Source organism: Phacochoerus africanus, chromosome 2, assembly GCF_016906955.1.
Source record: "Phacochoerus africanus isolate WHEZ1 chromosome 2, ROS_Pafr_v1, whole genome shotgun sequence".
NCBI lineage: Eukaryota > Metazoa > Chordata > Mammalia > Artiodactyla > Suidae > Phacochoerus > Phacochoerus africanus.
In genome coordinates this window covers 131,158,196-131,183,525 of record NC_062545.1, presented here as the reverse complement: position 1 = coordinate 131,183,525, position 25,330 = coordinate 131,158,196, and the positions used below count along the sequence as shown (strand labels likewise).

General features: G+C 50.6%; 1 protein-coding gene across 1 annotated transcript; it reads right to left on the bottom strand.

Annotated features, from left to right (window-relative positions):
• Nucleotides 1-1,627: 1,627 nt before the first annotated feature.
• Nucleotides 1,628-24,942, bottom strand: PLA2G4D (phospholipase A2 group IVD). Its single transcript, XM_047769452.1, has 20 exons — nucleotides 24,814-24,942; nucleotides 20,279-20,351; nucleotides 19,963-20,099; nucleotides 19,062-19,193; nucleotides 18,310-18,350; nucleotides 17,882-17,924; nucleotides 16,490-16,553; nucleotides 15,993-16,129; nucleotides 14,973-15,083; nucleotides 14,827-14,864; nucleotides 14,531-14,666; nucleotides 14,123-14,259; nucleotides 12,381-12,603; nucleotides 5,974-6,091; nucleotides 5,547-5,684; nucleotides 5,200-5,307; nucleotides 4,901-5,077; nucleotides 4,480-4,646; nucleotides 3,630-3,816; nucleotides 1,628-2,595 (listed from the first exon to the last, which is right to left on the bottom strand). Exons 1-20 carry the CDS (start codon nucleotides 24,856-24,858, stop codon nucleotides 2,369-2,371), a joined length of 2,439 nt encoding a protein of 812 aa, XP_047625408.1. The 5' UTR covers nucleotides 24,859-24,942; the 3' UTR covers nucleotides 1,628-2,368.
• Nucleotides 24,943-25,330: the final 388 nt, after the last annotated feature.

Here is a 25,330-nt window from a genome sequence, read left to right as displayed (position 1 = left end):
TAAAATACTTAGATATAAACAAGTGTGAGATGTGTTCACTGAAAACTACAAAACACTGTGGAAAGAAATTAAACACCTAAATAAATGTAAAGAACATCACATATTCATGAATTGTTTAAGACAAAGTTAAGATGGAAATACCCAATTCATTTACAGATTCAATTCAATCCCCATCAAAATCCTAGTGATATCCTTCGCACAAAGAGACAAGATAATCCTAATAATCACATTGAAATTCAAGGGACCCTGAATAGCCAATACAATCTTGAAAAGAAAAAAATAAAGTTGGAGGGGGTCACACTTCCTGATTTCAACTTACTACAAAGCTACAGTAATCAAGACACTGTGATATCAGCATGAGAATAGACAAATAGAGCAATGAAATAGAATCAGAGTCTAGAAACATACCCTCACATTTACAGGTAATTGATTTTCAATGAAGGTGTCAAGAAAATTCAATGGGGAAGGAACAGCCTTTTCTTTCAACAAATGGTGCTGGAAAAACTGCATATCCACATGCAAAAGAATGAAGTTGAACCCCTACTTCATATTACATACAAATATTAACTCAAATGGATCAAAGACCTACATGTAAGAGCTAAAACTATAAAACCACTAGAAGAAAATATATGTGTAGATCTTCATGACCTTGGATTAGGCAATGGTTTCTTAAATATGACACCAAAAGCACAAGCAGCAAAAGAAAATATAAACTGGGAATCATCAAAATAAAAAACTTCTGTGCTTCAGAGGATATCAATAAGAAAAACTTGATATCCACATGCAAGAGGATAACCCACTGGATAACCCACAGACTGGGAAAAAAACTTTGTGAATCATACAGCAAGTCAGAGAACATATAAAGAACTCTTCTAAATCAACAAAAAGACAAATAATCCAATTAACATGGGGAAAAGATCCAAACAGATATTTCTCTAAAGATATACAAAAGGCCAAAGGTATGTGAAAAGATTCTTGACATTACGGACACACATGCAAGATACCACCTCACACCCACTGGGACAGTTATAATTAAAAAAAAGACAGAAAATAGTAAGAGTTGGCCAAGACATGGAGAAAGTGGAACACACATAAGATGCTAACAGGAATGAAAAATGGTACAGCTACTTTGGAAAACATTCTGGCAATTCCTCAAAAGGTTAGCAGAAAATTAACATATGACCCAAGAATTTCACCCTTTAGGTATACATGCAAGAGTTAAAAACGTTGTCTGCACAAAAAATCATTTATGAACTTTTTTGTCTTTTCAGGGCTACACCCACAACATATGGAGGTTCCCCGGCTAGGGCTTGAATCAGAGCTGTAGCTGCTGGCCTACACTACAGCTCGTGGCAACATCAGATTCTTAACTGGCTGATTGAGGCCAAGGATCCAACCCGTGTCCCTCATGGATGCTAGTCAGATTCATTTCCGCTGAACCATGACAGAAACTCCTCGTATATGAACATTCATAATAACCAAAAAAGTGGAAACAATCCAAATGCCCATCAACATGAACAGGTAAAGTGCGGCAGAGCTACACAATGGAGTATTATACAGCCATAAAAAAACAAGACGTCCTGACACCTACTACAAAGTGGATGAAACTTGAAAACATTATGCTGAGAGCAGCCAGACACAAAAGGCCACATATTGTATGATTCCATTTACTTCAAGTGTCTAGATTAGACAAATCTATAAAAACAGTAATTAGTGGTTGCCTAGGGCTGCGGTAGGGATGGTTTGAGGTTGACAGTTAAGGGTGAGGGGTTCCTTTTTGGGTTAATGAAAGTGTTCTCAAATTGACTACAGTGATGGTTTCACAACTCTGAAAATATAGAAAAAGTATGCATTGAATTGTATGCTTTAGACAGATATGGGGTAGGTGGTTTATATCACTCAAGTTGCATAAAAATAGTATAAAAGGAGTAGAGGCAGTAAGAGGAACCTGTCAGGACATACTGTGACTCCTGTCACCTGAAATCTCTAGGGTAGACCATCCCAGCCCTGCCTGTCCCCACTCCTGGTCCTATCCGCAAGTCTGGTCTTGCACCTCCAGATGGTGCCCCAAATCCATCCTGGTCAGGCATGAAAAGAACTTGTGACTGCTTGGTCCAACCAGCTGTTCTATGCACTGGCCTGGTGAGGAGTTTATTTTCAGCTCCTCTCAAACCAGCTATGAAGGAGAAGGAGAACTAGGGGGTGTAGGGAGGCAAGACCAGTGGCAGAGGTAGCCCAGGCCTGGGAGAGCCCAGGAACCCCAGTGCCATGAGGGCCACTGTGGCTGTGCCCGCTGCCGTGGGGTTAAACCCCCAGCCCCTGGAGGGTCAGAGTGTGACCCTCAGGGTCCAGAGGCCCCCGAGCAGTCTCAAGTCTGTGCTTCTGGAGGCCTAGCACTTGGGGCCCGGTGCTTCAGAGCCATCCTTAAAGCCTGCAGGATGGTGCCTTGGCTGTTTCGGATGTTGTAGTCACTGAGCTGCAGCAGACGGTCAAAGTCTTCCTCCTTGTAGGTCATGTTGAATATGGAATAGGGGGAGGTGACCCCCGTGAGATCCACCTGGCCAGCCGGGAGCTCTGCAGGGCTGCGCTGGACACCTGACCAGGGGTGGGAGCAGGTTAGGTGCAGGGTCCAGAGGCCTCCACAGCTGGCAGAACTGTTCCACGCAACTGGACTCCAATGAAGGGGCTCCTTGCTTTCCTCCCAGCCCTCTGTGTCCTTTGCCCAGAACTCTAACTGTGGACAGCAGGATGCTCTTTTGAGATATGAAGCATGTGCTACATACAATTTCCTTGCAGCATTACAATTCTTCCACTGTTCAGGCCACCCCAGGTACCTATCTCACCTTCAGGGGGTCAGGTGGAAGCAGCAGAAAAACAAAGGCCACTAGGTTAGTGAGTAGATTCATACAATTCATGATGGAAGCATGAGTCTGAAAACCAAAGAGCTTTTGCTTTGCAAGAAACAGTCTCTGCTGAGAGCGAAAGAGAATTCCAAGAGGTGGGCCGAGTGGGGTTAGAATAAAGCTGGAGGGTTTGGAGTTATGGTGGGAACTGGAAAGCCAGGAAAATGCACAATGGCAGAATCAGTTTTTCCCATCAAAAGGAGGTGAAAATCTGACCAGTGGGTGGGAGGCGAGGATTAGAAGGAATGTGCTGAAAGTTCAGATTTTGGGATTCGTGGAGTAGAGGACTAGCTCCCTGAGAAAGGACCCTAGAGTGGGTTGAGATAGGATGACAGAGAGGCCAGATGTGATCCCAGATAGTTTTAGGGGAATCTGAGAGAGAGGGGTCACCTGGACAGTGACAGTGCCTTGATTCCTACAGCGCCTCCCCCCACCTCCCCCCAACCCCAGGGTGGGAGAGAAGAGCCCAGGAGTAGCAAGGGGCATTGGGGGAGGGGGAGGCCAGAAGAGCCTGGGGTCACGACACAAAGAACAGCAGTCCATTGACTTTGCAAAGAGAGGGCTCCTGCTGGGATGTGGGGATCCCCAAGACGCCAGGGTACTGTCCCAAACTGATGGGATCACCCTCAAGACTGTCCTCCCTCTGCTGGCTGCAGGGGCACTGGGCAGGCCCAGGGCGATGCCTCTGGTAGGTGGGGTAGGCTGTTAGGGAGGGCAGTTCCTCACCAGGGGCTGAGTGGTCTTTGAAGGAGGCATTGACCAGCGGGAAGTGCAGCACGGCCGGGGCGTTGGGGCAGTCAGGGTCTAAGAAGAGGTGGCACTCCCTGGGCTGGTGCTGCTCCTCCGGGCTGGGATCCACATGGGGGAACGGCAGCCCCCGGCCCCGGCAGTCCAGCTCCACCTGCTGCAGCACCTGGCAGGAGGAAGGGGGCCCAGAGAGAGCCCGCTATTTCCCAGTCATCCCAGGTCAGTGCTCTAGAAAATGCGAGGACAGCTCCAGCCCAAAGTGACTGCTCCGTATCAAGACAAGCGCGTTCTGTCCTGCTGGTGGCCCAGTCAAGCTACGCTGTGCCACGGAGGGAAGCAAAGGACTCCGGTGGTCAGCAGTGTTGTTTGGCTAAAATCTTTCGTGGGGTACAGACCTAACACCCCAGTTCCTACCTGGGATTGCTGTTTCTGGGTTATTCAATCTTAGAGCCTCAAGGGCCTCAGTAGGGGACACACTTCTGTCTCAAAGCCCTACCCACCTGCTCCCCAGAGTTCCCAGGGTGCCCCGAGGGTGTGGATGTGGACAGGCCAGGCTTTCCCCCCACCTCTGTGCAGCTGTTCCTCTTGGGGTAGGCATGGCAAGGATGTGCAGCTGATCCTCCCTGTCCACCATTCCAGGGAACCCAAGGCCCCAGCACCTCCACAGCCCTTCCCAACCCTGGCAGAAGCCTGTTGGTCAGAGCTTGTCACTTCTCTCTCTCTTCCCTTGGGACCCAGAAGACCTGAGCCACTGGCCCTGCTTCTCGCCCCTGGAGTGTGGTCTGGCTGGGCAGAGGCTCTGGGGTTCCCATGGGGTGAGCAGAGGCACCTCAAAGGGCGAGGACAGAGAGTAGTCGAAGGAGAGGATGAGGTCCAGCCTGCGACCTGGCCGGAACATGGAGGGACAGCTGGTGTTGAGGAAGTAGCCGGCATCCACCAGGCAGAGCTGGGGCTCCTGCGGGGTCAGCTGGCTTGGGGAGGAGTCTGGCTGGCAGTCTGAGGAGGCGGCAGCAATAGTTAGGGGCAGCCACCCCAACACAGGTCACGTCCTCTGTGCTGCCTTCGCTTCCATGTCCCCTTCTTACTCCTGGTGTCACTCCCTGAATGCACATGTAACCCCAAGACCTTCCCCAAGCCACACCCCAGATGTGGATGCTATAAACTGCCGCCCTGCTGCCAAAGCCTCTGTTCATCCCAGTCATGGTCCATTTCCACCCGGAAGCCCAACCTTGTCACCTGGGGACACTTACCTGCCCAGGTGGAGAAATCTTTCTGGGCACAGTAGTCCTGGTGCAGCTGGAGGCCCCGGAGGAAGTTAGAGCTGTGCTGGTAGAGTGGTCTGTCTGTCAGGAAGCCCTTAAACATCTGGGCCAGTGCTGTTCCAGGCTGCAACCATGAGGAGGTCCTCGAAGAGGCAGGGGACTCCTCTGAGCCCAGAGAAACAGACATTGGTCCAGTGAGGGGCCTGGAAACACTTAGCCCAGTCCCCACCCCCTCTGAAGGAGAAGTGGCCTCATCCCAGGCTCCCCTCAGTGCCTCCCTTTCCTACCCAAGCTCCTGATCTTGTCCTTGATGTGCTGCTTCCAGGTGTCACCAGAACTGGTGAGGTCATACCAAGCATCCAGCAAGTTCAAGGAGAAAATGTTACTCCAAATACCTGAAGGCCAAACCCCCAAGAGAAGTCAGCCCCCTGCCACCTATCCCTTGGAAACCAGCAGTTCCCAGCCTTGGGTGCAAATGGAAAATGGGAGTGGCAGCAGGCTGCCCTGCAATGGCCCTTCCCCACAGCCCACCCCCACCCTCACGGTGGGCTCTGCCCAGACCTGGGTACAGGTGTCACAGTCAGAGAGGCCTGGCCTGGGACTGGCCAGAGCCTTCAGAGTGAGCACTCCTCACCTTCCAGAAAGCAGACCCGAGACTCAGGGATCCTCCTCATCAGCCGCCCCATGAAGAACTCGGACCCGAAGAACTCAGAAGGGACAAAGGCTCCATACTTCAGGAATCCAACCTCGTAAGGGGAGAACTCAACCCACTCTATGCGGGCATGATGGGGAGGCAGGAGTGAGGACGGTGGGCTGGGGCGGGGGGTCCAGCTCTGACAAAGGCCAAGGATACTGCCCACCCAGAGGCCTCAGCCTCCTCCCTGTCCGGCTGACTCCTGGGCTGACCAGCCCCCGTGCCCAGGACCACCACCCTTCCAGAAGGCTGACCATCTGTGTAGGAGTTTCCAGTGTGAATTCTCTACGGACGCTCAGGGTGCAGAGGAGGAGTGCGTGCATGTGTGTGCAGGGGGAGGGTGGAGGGACAGGACTGAGGACTGTACCCTTGAAGTCGAGGGTCTGCAGATTGTGTTCTTTGACATTGAGGCTCAAATAGAGGGGTAGCGGGTTCTGGCCCCGCTCCAGCGCAGCGCTCTGTCCCGATAACTTCTGATCCATCACCTGGGGTGGGGACAGAGTTGCAAATAGGGTTCACCTCAAGCATCAGGGCCGAAGTGAGGTTGGGAGCATCCTGGAGGCAGGGTGGTTGCATGGGCTGGGAGGAGGGGGTGGAGAGGCAGTTGGCCCACTGGGATCTGGGTGGCCCGGGTGGGTATGCACATTCACTTTCTGCACACGCCCCCCAAGTTCTGACCAGCTCCATACGCGGGATTGCCACGTAGAGCCATGCAGGTTGTGCCCTATCTGCAGAGGGTGCCATCCACGAGGACCACAGTGTCAGCAGTGAAACCCACCCCTGCGTCCTGTGGTTCCAGTGGCCCACGTTTATGGGTTGAAAGATGGAGGGGACATGGACCCTGATGCAAAGACACAAAGATACATACACACGCGCAAGTGCATTCCAGAAAGGACTCAGGAAACCTGTTCAGTGTACACTGTAAGTTTTGCCAGGGGCTGGGCTGCCTCTTCTAAGTTCACCTTGATGCGGTTCAAGTTTCAGCCCCTCCCAAGCATTTTCCTAAAATCCTCCCCTCCCCTCATCTCCTCTTTTCCTGCTTTGCACAGCACGAAGTTATACTCCACTGTTTATTCCTGCCTTCTGTTTCTAGTCTTCTCTCCCAAAGAACTCCAAGCCCCATTTTGATGGCAAGGACTGTGGCTTGCCTTTTAGGGGAGCCTCCAAAGAGCCTTGCCAAGTTCTAGGGGAACAGAGAGGCTTCCTTCTATCCCAAACCAGAGATGCAAAAAGGGTTCATCTCAAGCATCAGGAAGGTTAATGGTGGTGGCACCCTGGAGCCCTACCTGAAAAGGATCCTGCTGCCACAGGCCCTTGGCTGTTTTTCACAGAACAGTACATGTACCACAAACATGCCACCTCTCTCTTAGGTTGTCTGAGCTGGAAGGCACCTCATTCAGCAGCTAGACCTAGGGGCTTCCCACCCCACCATATCAGCCTTTATCATTAGACCTGCTTAGAGTGTGTTAAATATACAGATTACTAAGTGTCTTCTGAAAATCAGCAGATGCCACTTAGGAACTTGCCTCTTTAAAAGTCTCCCCAGAGGTCCCATTGTGGCTCAGTGGAAATGAATCCGACTAGGAACTGTGAGGTTTTGAGTTCCATCCCTGGCCTCGCTCAGTGGGTTAAGGATTCAGCATTGCCATGAGCTGTGGTATAGGTCACAGCTTCGGCTCAGATCCCGAGTTGCTGTGGCTGTGGTGTAGGCCTGTGGCTACAGCTCCGATTTGACCCCTAGCCTGGGAACCTCCATATGCTGCGGGAGCAGTCCAAGAAATAGCTAAAAAGACAAAAAAAAAAAAAAAAAAAGAACCTGACTAGTATCCATGAGGATGTGGGTTCAATCCCTGGCCTCGATCAGTGGATTAAGGACCTGGCATTTCCACAAGCTGCAGCATAGATTGCAGATGTGGCTCAGATCTGGCATTACTGTGGCTGTGGTAGTTGTAGGCCGGCAGCTGCAACTCCGATTTGACCCTTAGCCTAGGAACTTCCTTATGCTGTGGGTATGACCCTAAAAAGACAGAAAATTAAATAAAATAAATAAATAAAATAAAATAAAATCTCCCCAGGTAGGGTTCCATTGTGGCCCAGTGGATTAAGAATCCAATTGCAGTGGCTTGGGTCACTGTAGAGGTGCAGATGTGATCCCCAGCCTGCTATGTTAAGTACATTAAAGGTATGAATAGGTATGTGTGTTGAGGAGGGAGGAGGCTTGATGAATATCTGTGATTGCCCTTCTCAAAGTCTTCTCGTTAAGAACCCTGTTTGCCTGCTTTCCTACTACAGATGCAATTTCTGCCCTAGGAAAGGTTGGGAACAGGGTCAGCACATCCTTCTATCTACTCAAACAGTACCTGGCAGTCCTTTCCCTTTTAATAGCTCACCAGTAAGTGGTGGAGGCCTCTGGATCTCTAGTCCCCCATTTCCAAATGAGGGTGCCCAACCCTGCAGAAGGCCACTCTGCTGGCATGTGGGGATTGCGGAAGCTGGGTGCAGTGCTGGGGATGTGTTAACGCTGGTGATCTAGACCTTGTCCAGGGTGGGACTAAAGCATCTCCAAAACTTTTGTCCAGAGTTGAAGATAAATATGTAAGACCTTCTTAACTCAGGAAAAGATAGAGAAAAACTGTTTCTCCTTGAGGAATGATGAGCAGTTTCTAAGCTATTTAGTGCTTGCCAGCAAGAGAGTAATGACAAAAGTTCCAAGGAGATAGAGTTTCTGCTGTGACTCAGTGGGTTACAAACCTGACTAGTATCCATAAGGACACAGGTTCGATCGATTCCTGGCCTCGCTCAGTGGGTTAGGGATAGTGTTGACATGAGCTATGGTGTAGGTCACAGATGAGGCTCAGATCTGGCATTGCTGTGGCTGTGGTGTAGGTAGGCATCTGTAGCTCCAACTGGACCCCTAGCCTAGGAAACCTCCATATGCCATGGGTGTGGCCCTAAAAAGCAAAAAAAAAAAAAAAAAAAAGGGGAAAATTCCAAAGAGTTATTTGAGAAGTGCTGCTTATAATAGGTGTATTTTACAAGTGGGTTTTTGCAAAAGCTGAAGCAATATTATAAACATATGTAGACTAATTAAGTTGTTCTGAGCAAAATTTCAGGGTATAGTATTTCTTTAATAATACTTAGTAGAATTGTGATTTGTTATGTATGGAGTTATATTTTCTGATAATTTAAAACAACTTTTGATACTGTAGACCAGTATAGTATAGAGTTAGTAAATACTTAGTTTTATCTAAAAACTTAAATTTGCAATCAATACTAAATTTGCTGAATAAAGAATTATTTTTAGAAGTATATAATGAATGTGAGTTTTAAGAGGTAAAGCATACTGACCTTAAAAAAAAAAGAAATAGTATATGAAAAGCTTTCATGTTGGGACAAAATTTTTAAAACCACATAGGTGCTCATTTTTAAGATTACATTGTTCAATAATACAAGGATTTTTATTCTTGTGAATTAATTTTTTAAAACTAATTGTCTTTTTTAAATGGCTATAAACTGTGTACATAAAACCATGCATTAAGTCGTTACTGGAGGATCAAATGGTAATTAAATATGTCTTCTTTATAGCCTAAGATCAAACTGCATTTTCTAGAACCTCATAAAGTGAACTGTTAAAACAAGCTTCCGGAATTTCCGTTGTGATTCAGTGGTTAACAAATCCGACTAGGAACCATGAGATTGCGGGTTTGATCCCTGGCCTTGCTCAGTGGGTTAAGGATCTGGCATTGCTGTGGGCTGTGGTGAGGTTGCAGACGCGGCTCGGATCCCGCGTTGCTATGGCTCTGGTGCAGGCCAGCGCTACAGCTCTGATTCGACCCCTAGCCTGGGAACCTCCCTATGCCGTGGGTGCGGCCCTAGAAAAAGACAAAAACACACACAAAAAAATTAAAAATAAAACAAGCTTCCGCCACTTAATAGCAACAAATTGTTGCCGCCAAGCTGAAAAGTGAGTTAATACAACACAGCACCCTCAAAACTGAACATGAACAGTAGCTCCAAAGATACATAGGATATATTAATAAAAACATTTCAATTAATGATGTTGGTTTTATAAATTCAATGCCATTTCAATAAAAATCCCAACAAGATTTATCATGAAACTTGACTAGCTGATTCTATTACATATATAGAAGGGCAAAGGACCAAAGGTAGCCAGGGTAATTCTGAGACCCAAAGTGGCAGATGGGGGTAAAATCTGCCCAGTCAGATACAGAGATATAACTAAGTAACTAAGCCAGTGCAATATTAGCTCAGAGACAGAGAATGAGCCCCATTAGAAAGGAATAGAGAGCTTAGGAAAAGTCCTGTGCGTGTATGATTTATTATATATTCATGCTGACACATGACCAAAGTAATAATTCGGATCAGTGGAGAAAAAAATCAATAAGTGATGTTGGAGAAGTCTGCTATCCATATGAAAAAAACAAAATAAAACTGAATTCCTGCTAACTTAATAACTTAAACTAAATTCTGGATGGCTTAAAGCCCTAATTGAAAAAGAAATCTTTAAAACTTGTATAAGAATATATAGAAAGGCATTTTTTAACTTTCGGGGAGGGAAAGATTTCTCAAGGAACTCTAAAAGTACAGACCACAAAGAAAAAAATGACACGGATTATATTCAAAGTATGCATCAAAGTCTACTAGAACAGAGAAAGGATTATTATCCTGAATTCATAATGAATTCCTACAAGATATTTAAAAGATGAATAGACAAAATGAAAAGAATTTGAGCAGTTTCTGCTGGGGTGCAATGGAATCAGCAGCGTCTCTTCAGTGCTAGGATCCAGGTTTGATCCCCAGTGGCTTAGAGTATCCAGCGTTACCTAGCTGCATCTTAGGTCGAAACTGTGGCTTGGATCTGATCTCTGGCCTGGGAACTCCATATGTCATGGGGCAACCAAAAAAATAAATAAATAAATAAACAACCCTTTTGTGTTTCAGATGTTTCAAATGTTTTAAAAGAAACTTTGTTCAGATAACTATATTGGTAAAACAACAGTTTTGGGGGAAAAAAATCCCTATTAATTTTATTAGTTAATGTAAGACTCAGCAGTTAACATACTAAGCTTTCCTTATAGAAGCAATGTATAAGAAGTTCCCAACATGGCGCAGAGGAAAAAAATTTCACTAGGAACCATGAGGTTGCAGGTTCAATCCCTGGCCTCACTCAGCAGGTTAAGGATCCAGCATTGCCGTGAGCTATGGTGTAGGTCGCAGACATGGCTCGCATCTTGCATTGCTGTGGCTGTGGTGTAGGCTGGCAGCTGTAGCTCCAATTTGACCCCTAGCCTGGGAACCTCCATATGCCGAGAGTGTGGCCCTAAAAAGCAAAAAAAAAAAAAAAAAAGTATAAACATTGTGTATGCTCAGTTTTGTCTTAATAATGTTAGGATAACAAAAAAGAAATAGAATAGCTAATGTTTAACGCTTACTCTATTCCAAGTCAGCACTGAGTGCTCAAAACAACCCTATACTGTAAGTACTATTCTCATTCTCATTGTAGAGATGAGAAAACTGAGGCTTAGAGAGGTTAAATAACTTGTCTAAGGACACATAGCTAGCCAGAGGCACTGGAATTTGAATCTAGGAATTCTGGACCCAGATTTTTTTTTTTCTTTTTAGGGCTGCACCTGCAGCATGTGGAAGTTCCCAGGCTAGGGATCGAACCTGAGCTGCAGCTGCTGGCCTACACCACAGCCACAGTCATGCAGGATCCAAGCCTTACCCATGACCTATGGCACAGCTTGTGGCAACGCTGGATCCTTAACCCACTGAGTGAGGCCAGGGATCAAACCCACTTCCTCAGTGACACTGTGTCAGGTTCTTAACCCACTGAGCTACAACAGGAAGTCCCATAGTCTGTGCTTTTAATGCTACCATGAAGTTGAAGAATACATTTTATATTACGCATAAATAAAATAAAAGCTGTTCTGAGTGGGAGGTTGTGGTTAGCAGATCTAAACTATTACATGTGGAGGGGATAATCAAGATCCTACTGCATAGCAGAAAAAACTACATTCAATGTCCTATTATAAGCCATAATGGAAAAGAATACTAAAAAAGAGTATGTGTGTGTATATATATACACACATCTGCTGTACAGCAGAAATTAACACAACATAGTAAATCAACTATACTTCAATAAAAAATTTAAAATAAATAAATAAAAGCTGTTTCAAAAATCTCACTGGTGGAGTTTCCATCATGGTGCAGTGGTTAACGAATCTGACTAGGAACCATGAGGTAGTGAGTTCGATCCCTGGCCTTGCTAAGTGGATTATAGATCCAGCGTTGCGGTGAGCTGTGGTGTAGGCTGCAGACATGGCTCGGATCCTGTGTTGCCATGGCTCTGGCGTAGGCTGGAGGCTACAGTTTTAATTGGACCCCTAGCCTGGAAATCTCCATATGCCGAGGAAGCGGCCTTAGAAAAGGCAAAGAGACAGGAAAAAAAAAAAAAAAAAAAAAAACTCACTGGCTCCAAAAACAATGCTTAACTGACTTTGGCACTGACTGGTCCCTAGCTCTTGGGAGATCCAGAAATGTCTGCTTCATGGCAATTAATTGAAGAATAACCTGGCCCAAAAAGCTGGCATCCCAAAGTTGGACAGACACTGCAGCATGGTGGTTTCCACATCTTTTAACCACTGGCCTCTTCTACCCAGCAGAAAATGCACACGTGTGTCAAGTAGCTGCAATGCTGCCCCAGCCCTGCCCGTGCACCCATGTTCCACCTCGCACATGCAGGAGCCCTACCTGACCGTGTAGCATGAACTCCAGCACCAGACCCCACAGGTCCACAAAGGTTGTGGGCTGGCCCTGCTCAGCCCGCTGCTCTAGCTCCTGAAGATAACTTGCCAGGTGCTCTGGAGAGAAGGCCTCCAGCTTGCTCTTGGTCAGGTGCTCCCGGGTATGTCTGATGGGTTCCTTGAGGTCCTTCTGTGACCACTCAGGGTCCCCGTACAAATGGGCCATTGTCCTGAGAGAACAAAGGAACATTACAGTTGGAGGCCAAGGCCCAGCACGGGTCGTTGCAACTCTAAGTCACACCCTCTCACTTCTCCCAACAGGTGGCCCCTGCCACCAAGGCCACGCCTATCTGGAAAATTTCTTGGGGCTTTCTCATCTTCTTGATCAGCATTGTCCAAAATAAATAGAATGTGAGCTACAAATGCAATTTGAATTTTCCTAATAACCACATTTTGAAAAAGTAAAGAGATCCAAAAAATTAATTTTAACAATATATTTCATTTGATTCAATAACCAAAAATTATCATTTCAGCATGTAATCAACATAAAAGTTAATGTAAGTTTATGTTTTTCTCAAACTGTTTTCAATATTCATTGTGCATTTATTTATTTATTTGTCTTTTTAGGGCCACACCTGAAGCATATGGAAGTTCCCAGGCTAGGCGTTGGATTGGAGCTACAGCTGCTGGCCTACACCACAGCCACAGCAATGTGGGATCTGAGCCACATCTGTGGCTTACACCACAGCTCACGGCAACTCCAGATCCTTAACCAGCTGAGAGAGGCCAGGGATTGAACCTGCATTTTCATGGATAATAGTTGGGTTTGTAACCCACTGAGCCACAATGAGAACTCCCTAAAGTCACATTTCAGTAAGACACAAAGGAATGAACCTCCAAGAGTGGAAAATCTGACCTCATCATAGGCAGGGTCGGGTGGAGGGAGACAATGGTGTCTTTAGGTAAAATAGCATCTCCTGACCTCAATTTCCTCATCTATACTATAGGGTCATTAAGAGAAACAGGAGTTCCCATTTGTGGTTCAGCAGGTTAAGAACCCAGCTAGTATCCATGAGGATGCTCATTTTGATCCCTGGCCTCACTCAGTGGGTTAAGGATCTGGTGTCATCGCAAGCTGCAGCGTAGGTCATAATATGGCTCAGATCTGACGTGGCTGTGGCTGTGGTATAGGCCGTGAACTGCAGCTCCAATTTAACCTCTAGCCTGGGAACTTCCATATGCCACAGGTATGGCCCTAAAAAAAGAAAAAGAAAAAAGAAAATAATAACATTAAAATAAGAAAGACCACCCTGGAGAGCATAGTGAGGATTATATGCGGTAACAACCATTAAAGAAAAAAGAGCTACCAGCTTGGAGCTCCTAATATGTGTCACATATGTTAAATGTTTTACTTGGGCTGTCCCACTGCAGTCTATGGAGTAGGTACTATTATTACCCCCATTTTGGAGATAAGTCAGCTGAGAATCAGATAAAATAAGTTGTTCAAAGTCACCGAGCCAGTAAGTGGTGTTGCAGAAACTCAAATCCAGCTCCTTCTAGATCAGCTGTCTGCCACCTCTTCAGTAGCATGGCAGGACTTTGGGTCTGTTTCCTCCCTTTTGAGGCATCCATCAGACCACACTGCCCACACCCACTTGTCTTCCCCATAGAGAAGGTTCCTCTCATGTCCATTCCACCCCCTACCTGCGGCCTGATCATCTCTGCTCTTCCAGTCCCCAGGGTCCTCACCATGTAGAGCCCGAGATGCCACTGAAGTAGGTCACACAATCCAGGAGGCCCAGCTTCTGCAGGGCCAACAGGTGGCCGTAGAGAGAGGTCATGGCTCGGGCACCCCCTCCTGTGGCCATGATGCCCACAACGGGTATCTGGATTGCACAGAGACACAGATTGGCTTAACACGGACAGGGGTAGAGCTGCCTCCTGTCTCCAGGGAAGGCACCTCCTGGTCAGGGCCTGTAGGAGTCAGGGTTAGAGCCAGCACCCAACTCCTCCCCAGACAGTGACAGCTCTTTGACTTGAACAGATCCCCAAAGAGGTTTCCCCACACCCTATATCTTCCCCCACATGCCCACTCCCCAGGGTCTGGAATAAGGCCAGTGCAATGTATCTGCACCTATATCCTCCTGCCCCACAAACCTCATCTTCCTGCAGGTCGCCATCCAGCTGCAGGACCTGCTTCAGGGCCTTGGCCACCACCTGCTTCCTCCTGCTCAGAAAGGCTTTCTCTTCTGCACACAGATCGAAGCCCAGACGCACGGCCAGCTCCTTAGGGCTGTGGCAGTGGAGGATCCAAGGGTCAGGATGCACTGGCTGGCCAAGCCCACAATAACTGCCAAATAAACTCCCTAATCCCAATCCCAAGGATCACCATCTCCATTTCCACCCCTGCCTGGTGACTACCCCTGTCCCCCTCGGATAGGAATGTCCCTTACCAGCTCTCAGCCTTGAGGTGCAACTTCACTCCTGGGGCCTGAAATCAAAGCAAGAGACCCCACTCAGAATGCCCTAGACCCTGGGGGCCTTGGGCTCCTCCATTTCTCTTCTCACTGGGACCTCCCATCCAGCTGAGGCCACTTACATTTGTAGCAGGAACATCAACGGTCACTTCCTTCCCCAGGGCCAAGGCCCTCAGGGCCACAGTGAGGTGCTCAGCTGAGTTGCTTGAGCTCCAGCCATTGCTTCTAGAGCTCTGGAGGGAAAATTCATTCATTCATTCATTCGTTCATGCACTCACTTAACCAATCCTTACTGAGTATCTAGACAGTGATCTGGACAGACACAGGCCCTCCCTGATAATACAAAAAGTGTACAATATTGACAGTGGTTGTAAGTACAATAGTTACCATTGCTAATAATGACAAACATAATAGCTGTCTAACTTTGCTATGTACCTGAAACTGACAGTGTTGTAAATCAACTATAATAAAAAATAGTAGCTTGTATTTATTTAGCATATTAATTGCTAACTTTTATTTATTTATTGTTCTGACTGAATTGGTGTGCATGAATTTATAAAGAAACAGGTAATGAACTGGTGTTAGTAGATACCATCAAGGAAATAGGCAGTGTGATGTGATATGAGAGTAACCGAAGGTGGTATGTGGGGGCCTATTTAAGATGGAGGTGTCAAGGAGGGCCTCTGAACAGGTGCCACTGGAGCCGAGATCTGAAATAGGAAGTAGAAAGGAAGGAAGAGGAGCCAGTGGCCTGGGAAGGAACCACAGGAGGACAAGGAGAGCACTTGGTGTGTTGGAAAAACAAGAAGCGACAAGCATGGCTCGAGCAGCATGAACGAGGGAAGCACAGAAGAAAATAAGGCGGCAGAGGTGGGCAGGGGCCAGGTAATGTGGGGCCTAAGGACATGGACATGGGATTTATTCTAAGAGCATTACTGGAGGAGCCCTTGTAAGGTTCCAACAAAGACTGACATGGCATAGCAGCCCGGTACCGCCCCCCGCAAGACCACCCACCCTAGGCCCCCAGTGACCAGCCCTGTCTGCCAAGGGCGTGCTGCCTAATTGGGGGAGGCCAACAAGGCTACAGGGGCCTGGCCTTGGGAGAGGGAAGGCCAGGCAAAGATCTGTGGCAGCTGACCCACCCTTAGGCACCCACTCAGCTCTGCCTCTTGGGCTGCCATGTAGTGGAAACAGAAGGCTGAGGCTGTGCCTAGGACAGATGTCTGCGTGTCCTCATACGACCCTTTCAGCACCAGCTCCAGCTCCAGTTTGTCCTGATCTAGGGAAAGAGTGGGCAAGTCAGCAAAGGGGACCAAGAGCCTGGAACCCCAGCTAGGATCCAGGAAACCGGAGGTACTGCCCAGACATGGGGAGACCACGTGACTAGACCTTGGCAAACAGCACTGTGGGAAGGACTCACCCACAATCCCCATGGGACTCCCACCTCCTGTGAATGCCCTCCCCCAGGCCCAGGGGACTCGCCTGCCCAGAGGAGACCCTTTGCACATGTGCTGAGTGGGCAAGGAGAAAGAGGGAGCTCTGCCCTGTGGCTCACCTCCTGCTCTACAGGTTCCAAGCCACCCCTTGCTCTCCCCAACATTCCAGGCAGAAACCAGACCTTGTTCTGAGCAGATCTCACCTGTAGCCATGGCTGTGCTCCCCATGGCGTCTAGACGGACATCCAGGCGTGACAGCTCTCGGGCCTGGGGCAGACCATTTGTTAGACAGGGGGCTCTGTGGGGGAAGCTGAGGTCCTCTCAGCCTCACCATCCCAGATCCACCACCATGCACAGAGCCAGAGGTGGGGTCCAGAGTGAGACTAGACACAGAAACGCCTCACCACACCTGTGATCCACTGCAACTGCGACGCCATGTATCCTGGAGCAGAGCCTCTCTGGTCTCTCTGAGAGCCCAGCACCCCACCACCCAACCGGCCCTCAGACTCTGTTCTTTCCTCTGTATCATCCTCAAGCTGGAGGATGCATTCTGCTACAACTGCTCCCAGTTTATGTGAACCTCGGGTCCCCAGGATGATGGAGAGGGTCAGAGAAACCCTTAACATTTTCACAACTGGTCTATCTCCTGATTGTCCTCCACGCAGCCAACTTGCCAAGTGAGCCTGCTGCATTCTCTCTGTGACGCGCGCCTGCTGCCCTCTCAGCTCTTGCTAATGACCTTCTCCCCCAGAACTGCTGAGTTCATCACCCAGCCACTGGTTTCCATCATCTCAGAGAAAAGGCAGCTGCCACAGGTGTGGGGGTTTGAAGGTGTTTTTGAAAAGGTAATACTAGCCCATCAAACAGGCATTCGTATGTCCCTGAGGGTGGGTGCCTGCTTCCATTCTGAGCTCTGACTGCCTTACTCACCTCATGCAGGGCCTGGCCTTGCTCCACAATCATGCCTGTTGTGCTGGCTGGGAGCCTTACTTTGAGTAGAAAGTATCTAATCGTTGCTCAACTCCCCCCATGCCTGTCCACTGCAGCTTCAGGAGCATCCTACGGTTTAGGAGAGCTGACCATGACTGTCCACTGTCCTGAGGAAGAGCTGATGGACTCCTGGCTCCATCTCAAAGCTGCCAGGTTGGAGGCACAGCACGCTGCAACTCCCTCTGAGGCTCGTTACCTTAATATTAAGAACCTGAACCTGGCCTGGCCTGCGTGCCCTCCTCACCACTTTCAAGGCTAAGAACTGTGAATTCAGCACACATGGACTTAACACCATCAGGGAGTGCCTAGAATTTGCCCAACACTCCCTCAGCCATCCTGCTACGGCCCAGAACGCCTCTTGGCAGAATCCTAACACCCACCTCTGCAAGTTCCCTTTAGTCCCAGGCCCCTCCAAGCCCTCCAGCCCCAGACTGCTGTCCCAGGCGACCACTTTAGTGAGGCCAGATGGCCTTACCACAAAGCCCTGTCCTTTTCTTGTCTCTTCCAGCCCACCCCTCCAAGGCAGCCGCCCCCCATCCCCCTACCCAGTGTCCATTCTAGGGCCCCCCCTCAACTCCCCCTCACAGGCCTGGAGAAGTGGTTACCACAAGCACGTTGTTGGTGATGAGGGTTTCCGGGCAGTCTGACCTGGAAAAAAATCAAACCATCCAGAGTCCAGCCTTGCAAAGGCAAAGGCTTCCTGCACAAACATGCCTCCTCCTGGCTGGGGCTGCCCCCAGGTGGGGCTTCTCTGAGTGACCCTGAATGTTCTCTAAGTCCTGGATGTGATTCAGGTGTGGGAGATGCTTCTGGTGCGTGAAAGGTGAGGAGAGATAGCGAGTAGGGCGGAGAAAACACCAGCCTTCCTCTACTTATTACTCTTAGGGGGTCTCCCCACCCCAAATGGCAGGGGTAGGAGATGCAGGACAGAAAATCTCAGCTGGACAGACTGATGGGAAGACCTGGGTCAAAGACATTTCCCTGAGAAAAGCCTGGGTCCTGAGACCTCCCTGGGCTGTGCCGCATTACTCACGTTTTCTCCATTAGGAATTCCACGTCCAGCTCCTCCCCCCTCTGAAATCAAAGATGAGCAAGCTGTCAACATACATATGTGTCTTGAGAGTTAGCACATCTCCTTTACGTGCGTTATCTCATCATCTCAAGCAGCCTCTAAGAGGCCCGGTGTTACAACCCTTGCCACTGTACAGATGAGGAAATGGTGTCTTAGGGAAAGCTGGGCCCCCTGCCCCAGTTCCCCGCAGCTAGCAGAGAGCAGCTGTCCTGCCCGGCAATGCCGAAGAGGAAGGAGAGAACACAAGGCAAAGGAGCTTGAAGATGCCCGAGGCCCTTTCCGTCTTCCTCCAGAAGGTGGGGGCTACAGATCTCAAAACTCAGGTCTTCCCCGTCCCCCTGGGGGCCGCCTCCTGGAGAGTGGAGATCTTCATCACCCAGGCCCTGGGCCCTGGGCGGGTGGAGGTTGGGTCAGAAGCTGTGAGCAGGAGTGATGAACCCGCCCCCACCCAAAGAGTTGGTCACCCTCAGCCGTGTTTTGTGATGGAGGAAGTTTTCTATCACCCCAAACCTTCCTCCCCCATTAGGTGATTCAGCCGGTAACAGTCAAGCCTCCTCTCCTATCCAAAGGTAAATATCTCTGGGCGGGGCTTCCGGCTTTCTGCAAATGAGTTCAACGCGGCAGCGTCCTAACAGCTGGGAGAAACTGGGCAACTTCCTCAGCCTGGAGCTGCGAGGTGGGGCCGGTGGGGCCGGTGGGGCCCCCCCACCCACCTGGGGATGCTGGGAGAACGTCTTCCGCAGCAGCGTGCCAGGGAGGACTTCCGAGATGTCGTAGAGAACCTTGAAGCAAGCATCATCCTCCGTGACTGGGTCCTCGTCGTAGATACTCAGTTCCAGAACATTCTAGGGACCCGAGAGCCGCAACTTAGCACATTGTTAACTCATAGCTCTGGCTCACACCTGTTGAATCCTCACGTAATCCCAGGGCCGGAAGGGAGTACTGTGCCTCCACACCTTGTAATTCAAAGTAAAAGTAATGGTGAAGCCTAAAAGCAGTCGAAAGGAATGTCTGGAGTTCCCGCTGTGGTGCAGTGGGTTAAGAATCCAGCTGCAGTGGCTCGGTTCACTGCAGAGGTGCAGATTTGATCCCCAGCCCAGTGCAGTGGGTTAAAAGATCTGGTGTTGCTGCAGCTGTAGTGTAGGTCACAGCTGTGGCTTGGATTCAATCCCTGGCCCAGGAACTTCCATATCCCATGGATAAAGACATTAAGGGAAAAAAAAAAAATCCCCCTGCTAATTTTTGTTTTTATAAAAAAATTGTTTCAAAGAGTTCCCCCACCCTTCCTGCCACTAGCTGCTCACCTGCTTTGCTGGGGCTCCATAGGTTCTGGGAGTCTTCATATATTGTGTCATGTAACCTCCCCCCAACCCAGTTAGAAGGGACTCTCACTGCTGCCGCTGCACACAGGGGCTTAGGGAGGCCCAGAGGCTTGCTGAAGCTCAGGCCACAGCAGCTGGTGGGCTCATATATTTTCCCGTACATCTAAGCTGAGGCACAAAGACACCGCCTGCCCAGTTTCTCTGCCAGGAGGACGGTGTGTTCTACCCCAAGAACTCTCCCTCCTCTGTGTGTAGGGGACAACCTGTCCTTGGTGAGTGGCCTGGCCTTTACCTTGACCTGACTCTGGATCAGGAAAGTGAAGGTCTCGTTCCATACAGGATGACTGCAGTTGGTGACTGTTTTGGTCTTAAACTTTGTTCCAGCTGCGGTTGGCAGCTGAAGGGTCACATAGGAGTCTGCCTCGCTTACTGCCAACATCAAGGGAAAAAAAAGAACGAAAGAAAAAAGAGCCTTGCCAGGTGCCTCCCAAGCACCCACAGCCTCTGTGGGCAGCCCAGGCCAGCCCAGCCCCAAGGCACTTGTCTGGGCCTTTCCCACAGGACCTGGTTGTCCCTATACCCCAGGAGCCCAGGACACAGTTACTCACACAGGTCAGCCCAGCCCAGGCCCCGCGCCTCCAGGATCCTCACAGTGAGCTGCCAGCAGGTAGAGGCCTCCCCCTGGAGAAAAAGAGCAGACCACCCAGTCATCCTGCTCAAGAGCCCCACCCATTGGTGCCGAGGCTTCTCCTGAGCTGCTTGCTGATGCTGCAGGTGTTCTGGGGCCAGGTGGCCGTTGCCCACTTCTGTCCATGGGGCATGGTCTCGGGCCACCGCAGTCAGGGAATGGCAGGCCATGTAGAGGGTGGAACCTTGGGACCCCCTCCCTTCAGGGACAGTGTGGTGGTGGAGAAAGCGGGAAGCAGAGGACCAAGGAATGGCCACCACCTTGGACATGTCAGTTTGGGGTCAACCACCCCCAGAGCTCCCAGGGAGGATGGGCCTGGGGTGAAGCATGTGACCCCACTGCCCAGCGTCCCTCCAGACCTCTGGACCGGAAGCAGGCATGTGAATCCAGGAGGCTGAGCCCTGGGGAGCCCAGTGCCCCATGCTAGCCTCAGGTACACACCCCTACTGGGTGTGCATTAGAATCTCAAGGGCATCAGGCTGTTGGAGTTCCCGTTGTGGCTCAGCAGGTTATGAACCCGACTAGTATCCACAAGGATTTGAGTTCAATCCCTGGCCTTGCTCAGCATGTTGAGGATCCGGCCTTGCCCCAAGCTGTGCCACAGGTAGCAGACAAGGCATGGATCCTGCGTTCCTGTGGCTGAGGTGTAGGTTGGCAGCTGCAGCTTCAATTCAACCCCTAGCCTGGGAACCTCCATATGCTGTGGGTGCAGCCCTAAAAAAAAAAAAAAAAACAAGAGAGAGAGCATCAGCTGAGCAGGTGTTGAAAGTATAAAGATGCTGGCGAGGGCATGTCAGCCCACAGACAAGCCCAGGAAGAATGAAGAAACAGTGAGCAGAAGCTGGAAGAGGCCAAGAAGACTAGCGGAGTTGGTGGCAAGAGGAAAAGCAGAGGGAAGGTGGAGGTGAGGCTGAGTCTTGCGGGGATAGGGCCCTGGGGCAGGGGTACGCTCAAACCCCTACTGCTGAGGCCCTTGGCACTGCTGGGGTCCAGGGAGCCCTTGGGTGGCTTTCTGTTCTCCCTGAGGCCCCACTGGGTAGCTTCTTCTGGGTACCCTGCTCACATTTCTTATAATAAAGTCCTCTTGCCTGAGACACAGGCAGCACCACGCTCGCATGGTGGACGTTCAACATTGCATGGTTGGGAAATGGCGCTGTAATGAAACCAAAGCTCTTTCCCACTCTGCACCCTCCCATGACCAGTCTCATTCCCGAAAGTCTCGCCTCTCACCGGGAACCCATCTCTCCTCTGCACAGGGACCGCCTGCCAGGGGCTGGCCCAGTGTCCGGGACCGGCTCTCTATGCCCCCACAGGGGAGCTTAAAGAACAGTGGGCCAAGGCAAAGCCAGTCAGGCTTATATCCCCACCCCCACCCCTCTCCCTGGGTCCCTGCGTCATCCCTGTCTTGTGGTTTCCTGCTGAGTATCTTTGTCATCCTTGTCAGCTCCCTGGCTGACACATGACCGTCCCAGCAAGGCAGACTTGTTTCTCTCTTCATGAGGATTAATGCCAGTGACGCAGCAACATTTTAACTCTATAGGCCTTAAGCCAGAAGTTGTAGGTCACGGGGACTCAGTGACATTATAGACACCTGCCTCTGTTCCTCCCAGCACCCAGATTCCATCACCACCCACTGCAGAGACGGTGCTGGCTAGGACCTGGGTTCCTGTGAGGAGACGTGCTTCAATGCCCACTCTGAGCCAGTGGGGGAGGCAGAGGCAGCCCAGTCCCTCCCTCCTCAGGGCCAGGGCCTGTGGGCTGCTCTAAAGTCACTTGGGGCTATTGAGAATCGAGTCCCTGTTGCTCACTTTCCAGCCAGCACCATGCCCAGTTAGGTGCCCCTTTCCCCCTCTGATCACTGAGAGCCTCTCACCCACAGAAAGCCCACCATTCCCTGGAGGACACTTTTCCTAGCCTGAAGCCCCATTCTCCTCACCTGCAAGACCGCCACCAACACAGAGCACCCAGAGGATGGGCTGTGACATCATTACAGTGACTGGCCATTGCTGGGGCGAGAGCACGGAAAGGACAAAGCCAGGCTCCCCACCAGGTTGTCTGGATCTAAACCCTGATTCTCTGCTTCCTTGCTGTGTGACCCTGGACAAGTCACTAAACTTCTCAGCGCCTCTGTTTTCCCATTGCAGTGGGACAAAGAATAGGACCAACCCAACCCAGTGTTCTGAGGCTGAATGTGTGAATGCCTGTAGAATGCTTAGCAAAAAGTAAGCCGTTTCTAGATAATTGCTCTTGTTACTAATTATGAAGCACTTGTGTTTCTGGATGCTGTACTAAGCTTATTACATATTTGAACTTGATTTATCTTCCACACTCTCGCAAGATAGTTCTTTCATTTCCACCCATTTTACAGATGAGAGAATTGAGCCTCAGCAAGGTGGACTTGCTCTAGGTCCCAGAGTTAGTAAGTGATATTGTTAGGATTCAAACCCAGGTCTTCAAGGCCAGAGCTCCCACCCCTGTGTGGTTCTGCCTTCCTGGGACTTTGCTTCTTTGTAAAAGCCCTTTCCCCCTCTGCCCTATGAATAACTAGACCTTAGAATATCAGAGATTTGTTTTAGACAAATATGATGATTGAGCCAACTAACATGTTAACTGATAGGATTCTTTTCTCCTGAGGGCTCTGGGACTCACCCTCCCTGTGGAAAGACCCTCCCACCTGAAATGCTGCCTTCATCACGACTGTCCCAGATGCCCATGGAGGGGCTCCCCAGCAGCCCCCCCCCCTCCCAATCGGTATTCCTACGGGATCCTGGAAGCGCCTCTCTGCTGAGAGTCCCAGCAAACCCCGCCCCCGCCCCTTGCAAGGCCCCTCCTCCATGACTCAGTGCTGGCCCCTGCCCATCACGAGGGATGTGACCCAAGGAAGCTTGAGGGGGCTGCAGTCCTCAGAGGAACTATGACCATGAAGTCTTCGCCGGAAGAGGAAAATGCGTGGGCTGCCTTTTCCCTCTACCAGGATTCAGTGACCCACCGTGGGGCAAAGCGAGGAAGTTGAGATATCAACCGGTGGAAGCTGCGGCCACAGCCTTGGGCCCTGCACCTTCTGGGTCAGGCTGAGCTGATGCTCTCAGACAATACAGTTGGCACTTCCCAGACCTAGTTCTGAATGCCCGGCCTGTCCTGCCAGCCAAACTCCTGCTGCCAAGGCAGTCTCCAGTTCCCTGTACCAGCAGGAAGGAGGGGTGAGGCTGCTTCTGAGGCTTGCCTGCCCCGGGAGCTGACTTGAAGCTCTCAGGGACTCAGCTGGAACCATCAGGCAAGAGGCTTTGCTGGTGTGTGGGCAAAATCGGGCTGCCAGGACCACTGAACTTTGAGCTTCAGTCTGGGCTGGGCCCAGAGCAGGCAGAGGGTGGGAGGAGAAGGATGCCCAGCCTTTTCTGGGGAGACAAGGAGGAAAGGAGGCACTTCGGAAAACTCAGACTCCTGGCAGGAACAGCAGATGGAGCCAGGGCTGTCCAGCCCCTCTGTCATCCCTCTCTTGCAGCCTTGGGTTTCTTCCCACACCCATCAGGGCGTTCACACTGACATCTGCCTTGGGGAGGGTCCTCCAGACCTCAGGCCACATGCAGGGACAGCAGGTGTCCTGTGATGGAGTGGTCCCATCTGTCTTCCCCAGGAATCCCTTGTGCCTGGCCTGCCACAAGCAAGTCTTCTCCAGGAGCACCAGGATGAAACTGCATAAGGAGACCCAACTCCAACTGTGGGTTAAGTCTCAGGGCCAAGATCCAGGAGTCTGGCCAGTCTGTGAAGAAGGCAAATGCCTCACGACAGTGAGGTTGACCCCCTTTGTGGCCACTGGGGCAGAAGGGAAGAACTGAAGAGTCAGTCCTTCTGGCCTGGTGAGGATGAAAACTATGGACCAAGGGGAAGCACCTGCCAGGGGTGAGGGCGAGCAGCTTGTAGGCCTCTTTGGCCTGGTTGCATCCTCCTAGCTCTTGGGCCCTGCACATTATTTGAGGTGGATGAGGAGTTGGATTGTCAGAGCTCCCAAGACACACAGGGTGGTTCCTGGACTCCAGCCAGTTCCAGGAAGCCCACTGCCTGCAGCGGTGGGCTGTGGGGCTGGTGGGGTCTCCTTCTGTGACATGCAGCCACTGTGTTCTCTGACGTGGTGAGTGAGCCTTGTGGGGGGAGAGAGAGGGACTCTCAGGGGGCTGCTGCCTAGTTGTTCAAGGTGAGGACTGGTCTCCCCGGCCCTGGCTTCTATGGATGCTAATCGTCTGTCCCTCCCACCCCCCATCCCTAAGAACGGATTCCCTCACCTTCTCTTCTCCCTCCTACCCTCAGCCTCTGCCTGGGCAGAGACCCCAGTCTTGGACCCAGGCCCTTCCCAGAGACCAGCATCACCTTGGTTTCAGCTCTGTCGAGCTTCTTGGAGTGCACCCTGGCCCCCAGCCCTACCCCATATGAGGCCCACAGGCTCGGTGACACTGTTACCTGGTGAGGATGGCCTGGTGGTCCCCTAGGCGTCAGTCTCTCCATGCCAACCCTTTGGCTCCACTCCAGGCCCAGCTCCTGCCAAGGTGTCAGCTCTCTGGATGCCTGGCAGTGACGACTCCACTGGGATGAGACCGACTGTGAACCTGCCAGCCTCGGAGGAGCCACGATCCTATAAAGAGCCTGGGCCCCACCTCCAGGTCACTCCCTCAGCCCAGCATCTTCTCTTCCCCCAGAAGCTGAGTCAACCAGCATCTCCAGATACCTCTGGCAGGGCTCCAGGGCTTGCAGGTGGAGCATCCCTTCCAGAGCTGTGGTGTCAGGACAGCAGAGAGGGGTTGGGGGCAGGTCCAGGAGTAGCGGCAGCAAGCTGGCTCCCCTGAGGCTGAGGGCAGAAGACAGGCTGGGGGCCAAGCTAGAAAACCCCTGCAGCCCAGCCCTGGGGAAGGAGGGGTGAGCACCTGAGAGCAGACAGGAGGCCAGGAGCTCTGGGGTGACAATAGGGCTGTCCCACGGG

What these genes read in the sequence shown, in the direction of transcription:
- PLA2G4D (XM_047769452.1), bottom strand. Translation starts at nt 24,858, where the DNA reads ATGGAGAGACTGACGCCTAGGGGACCACCAGGCCATCCTCACCAG. An exon ending in CGTTCTCCCAGCATCCCCAG is followed by an intron (nt 18,351 to 19,061) that starts GTGGGTGGGGGG and finishes CTTTGATTTCAG; the next exon opens with AGGGGGGAGGAGCTGGACGT. An exon ending in GCAGACCCTCGACTTCAAGG is followed by an intron (nt 5,685 to 5,973) that starts GTACAGTCCTCA and finishes ATGCCCGCATAG; the next exon opens with AGTGGGTTGAGTTCTCCCCT.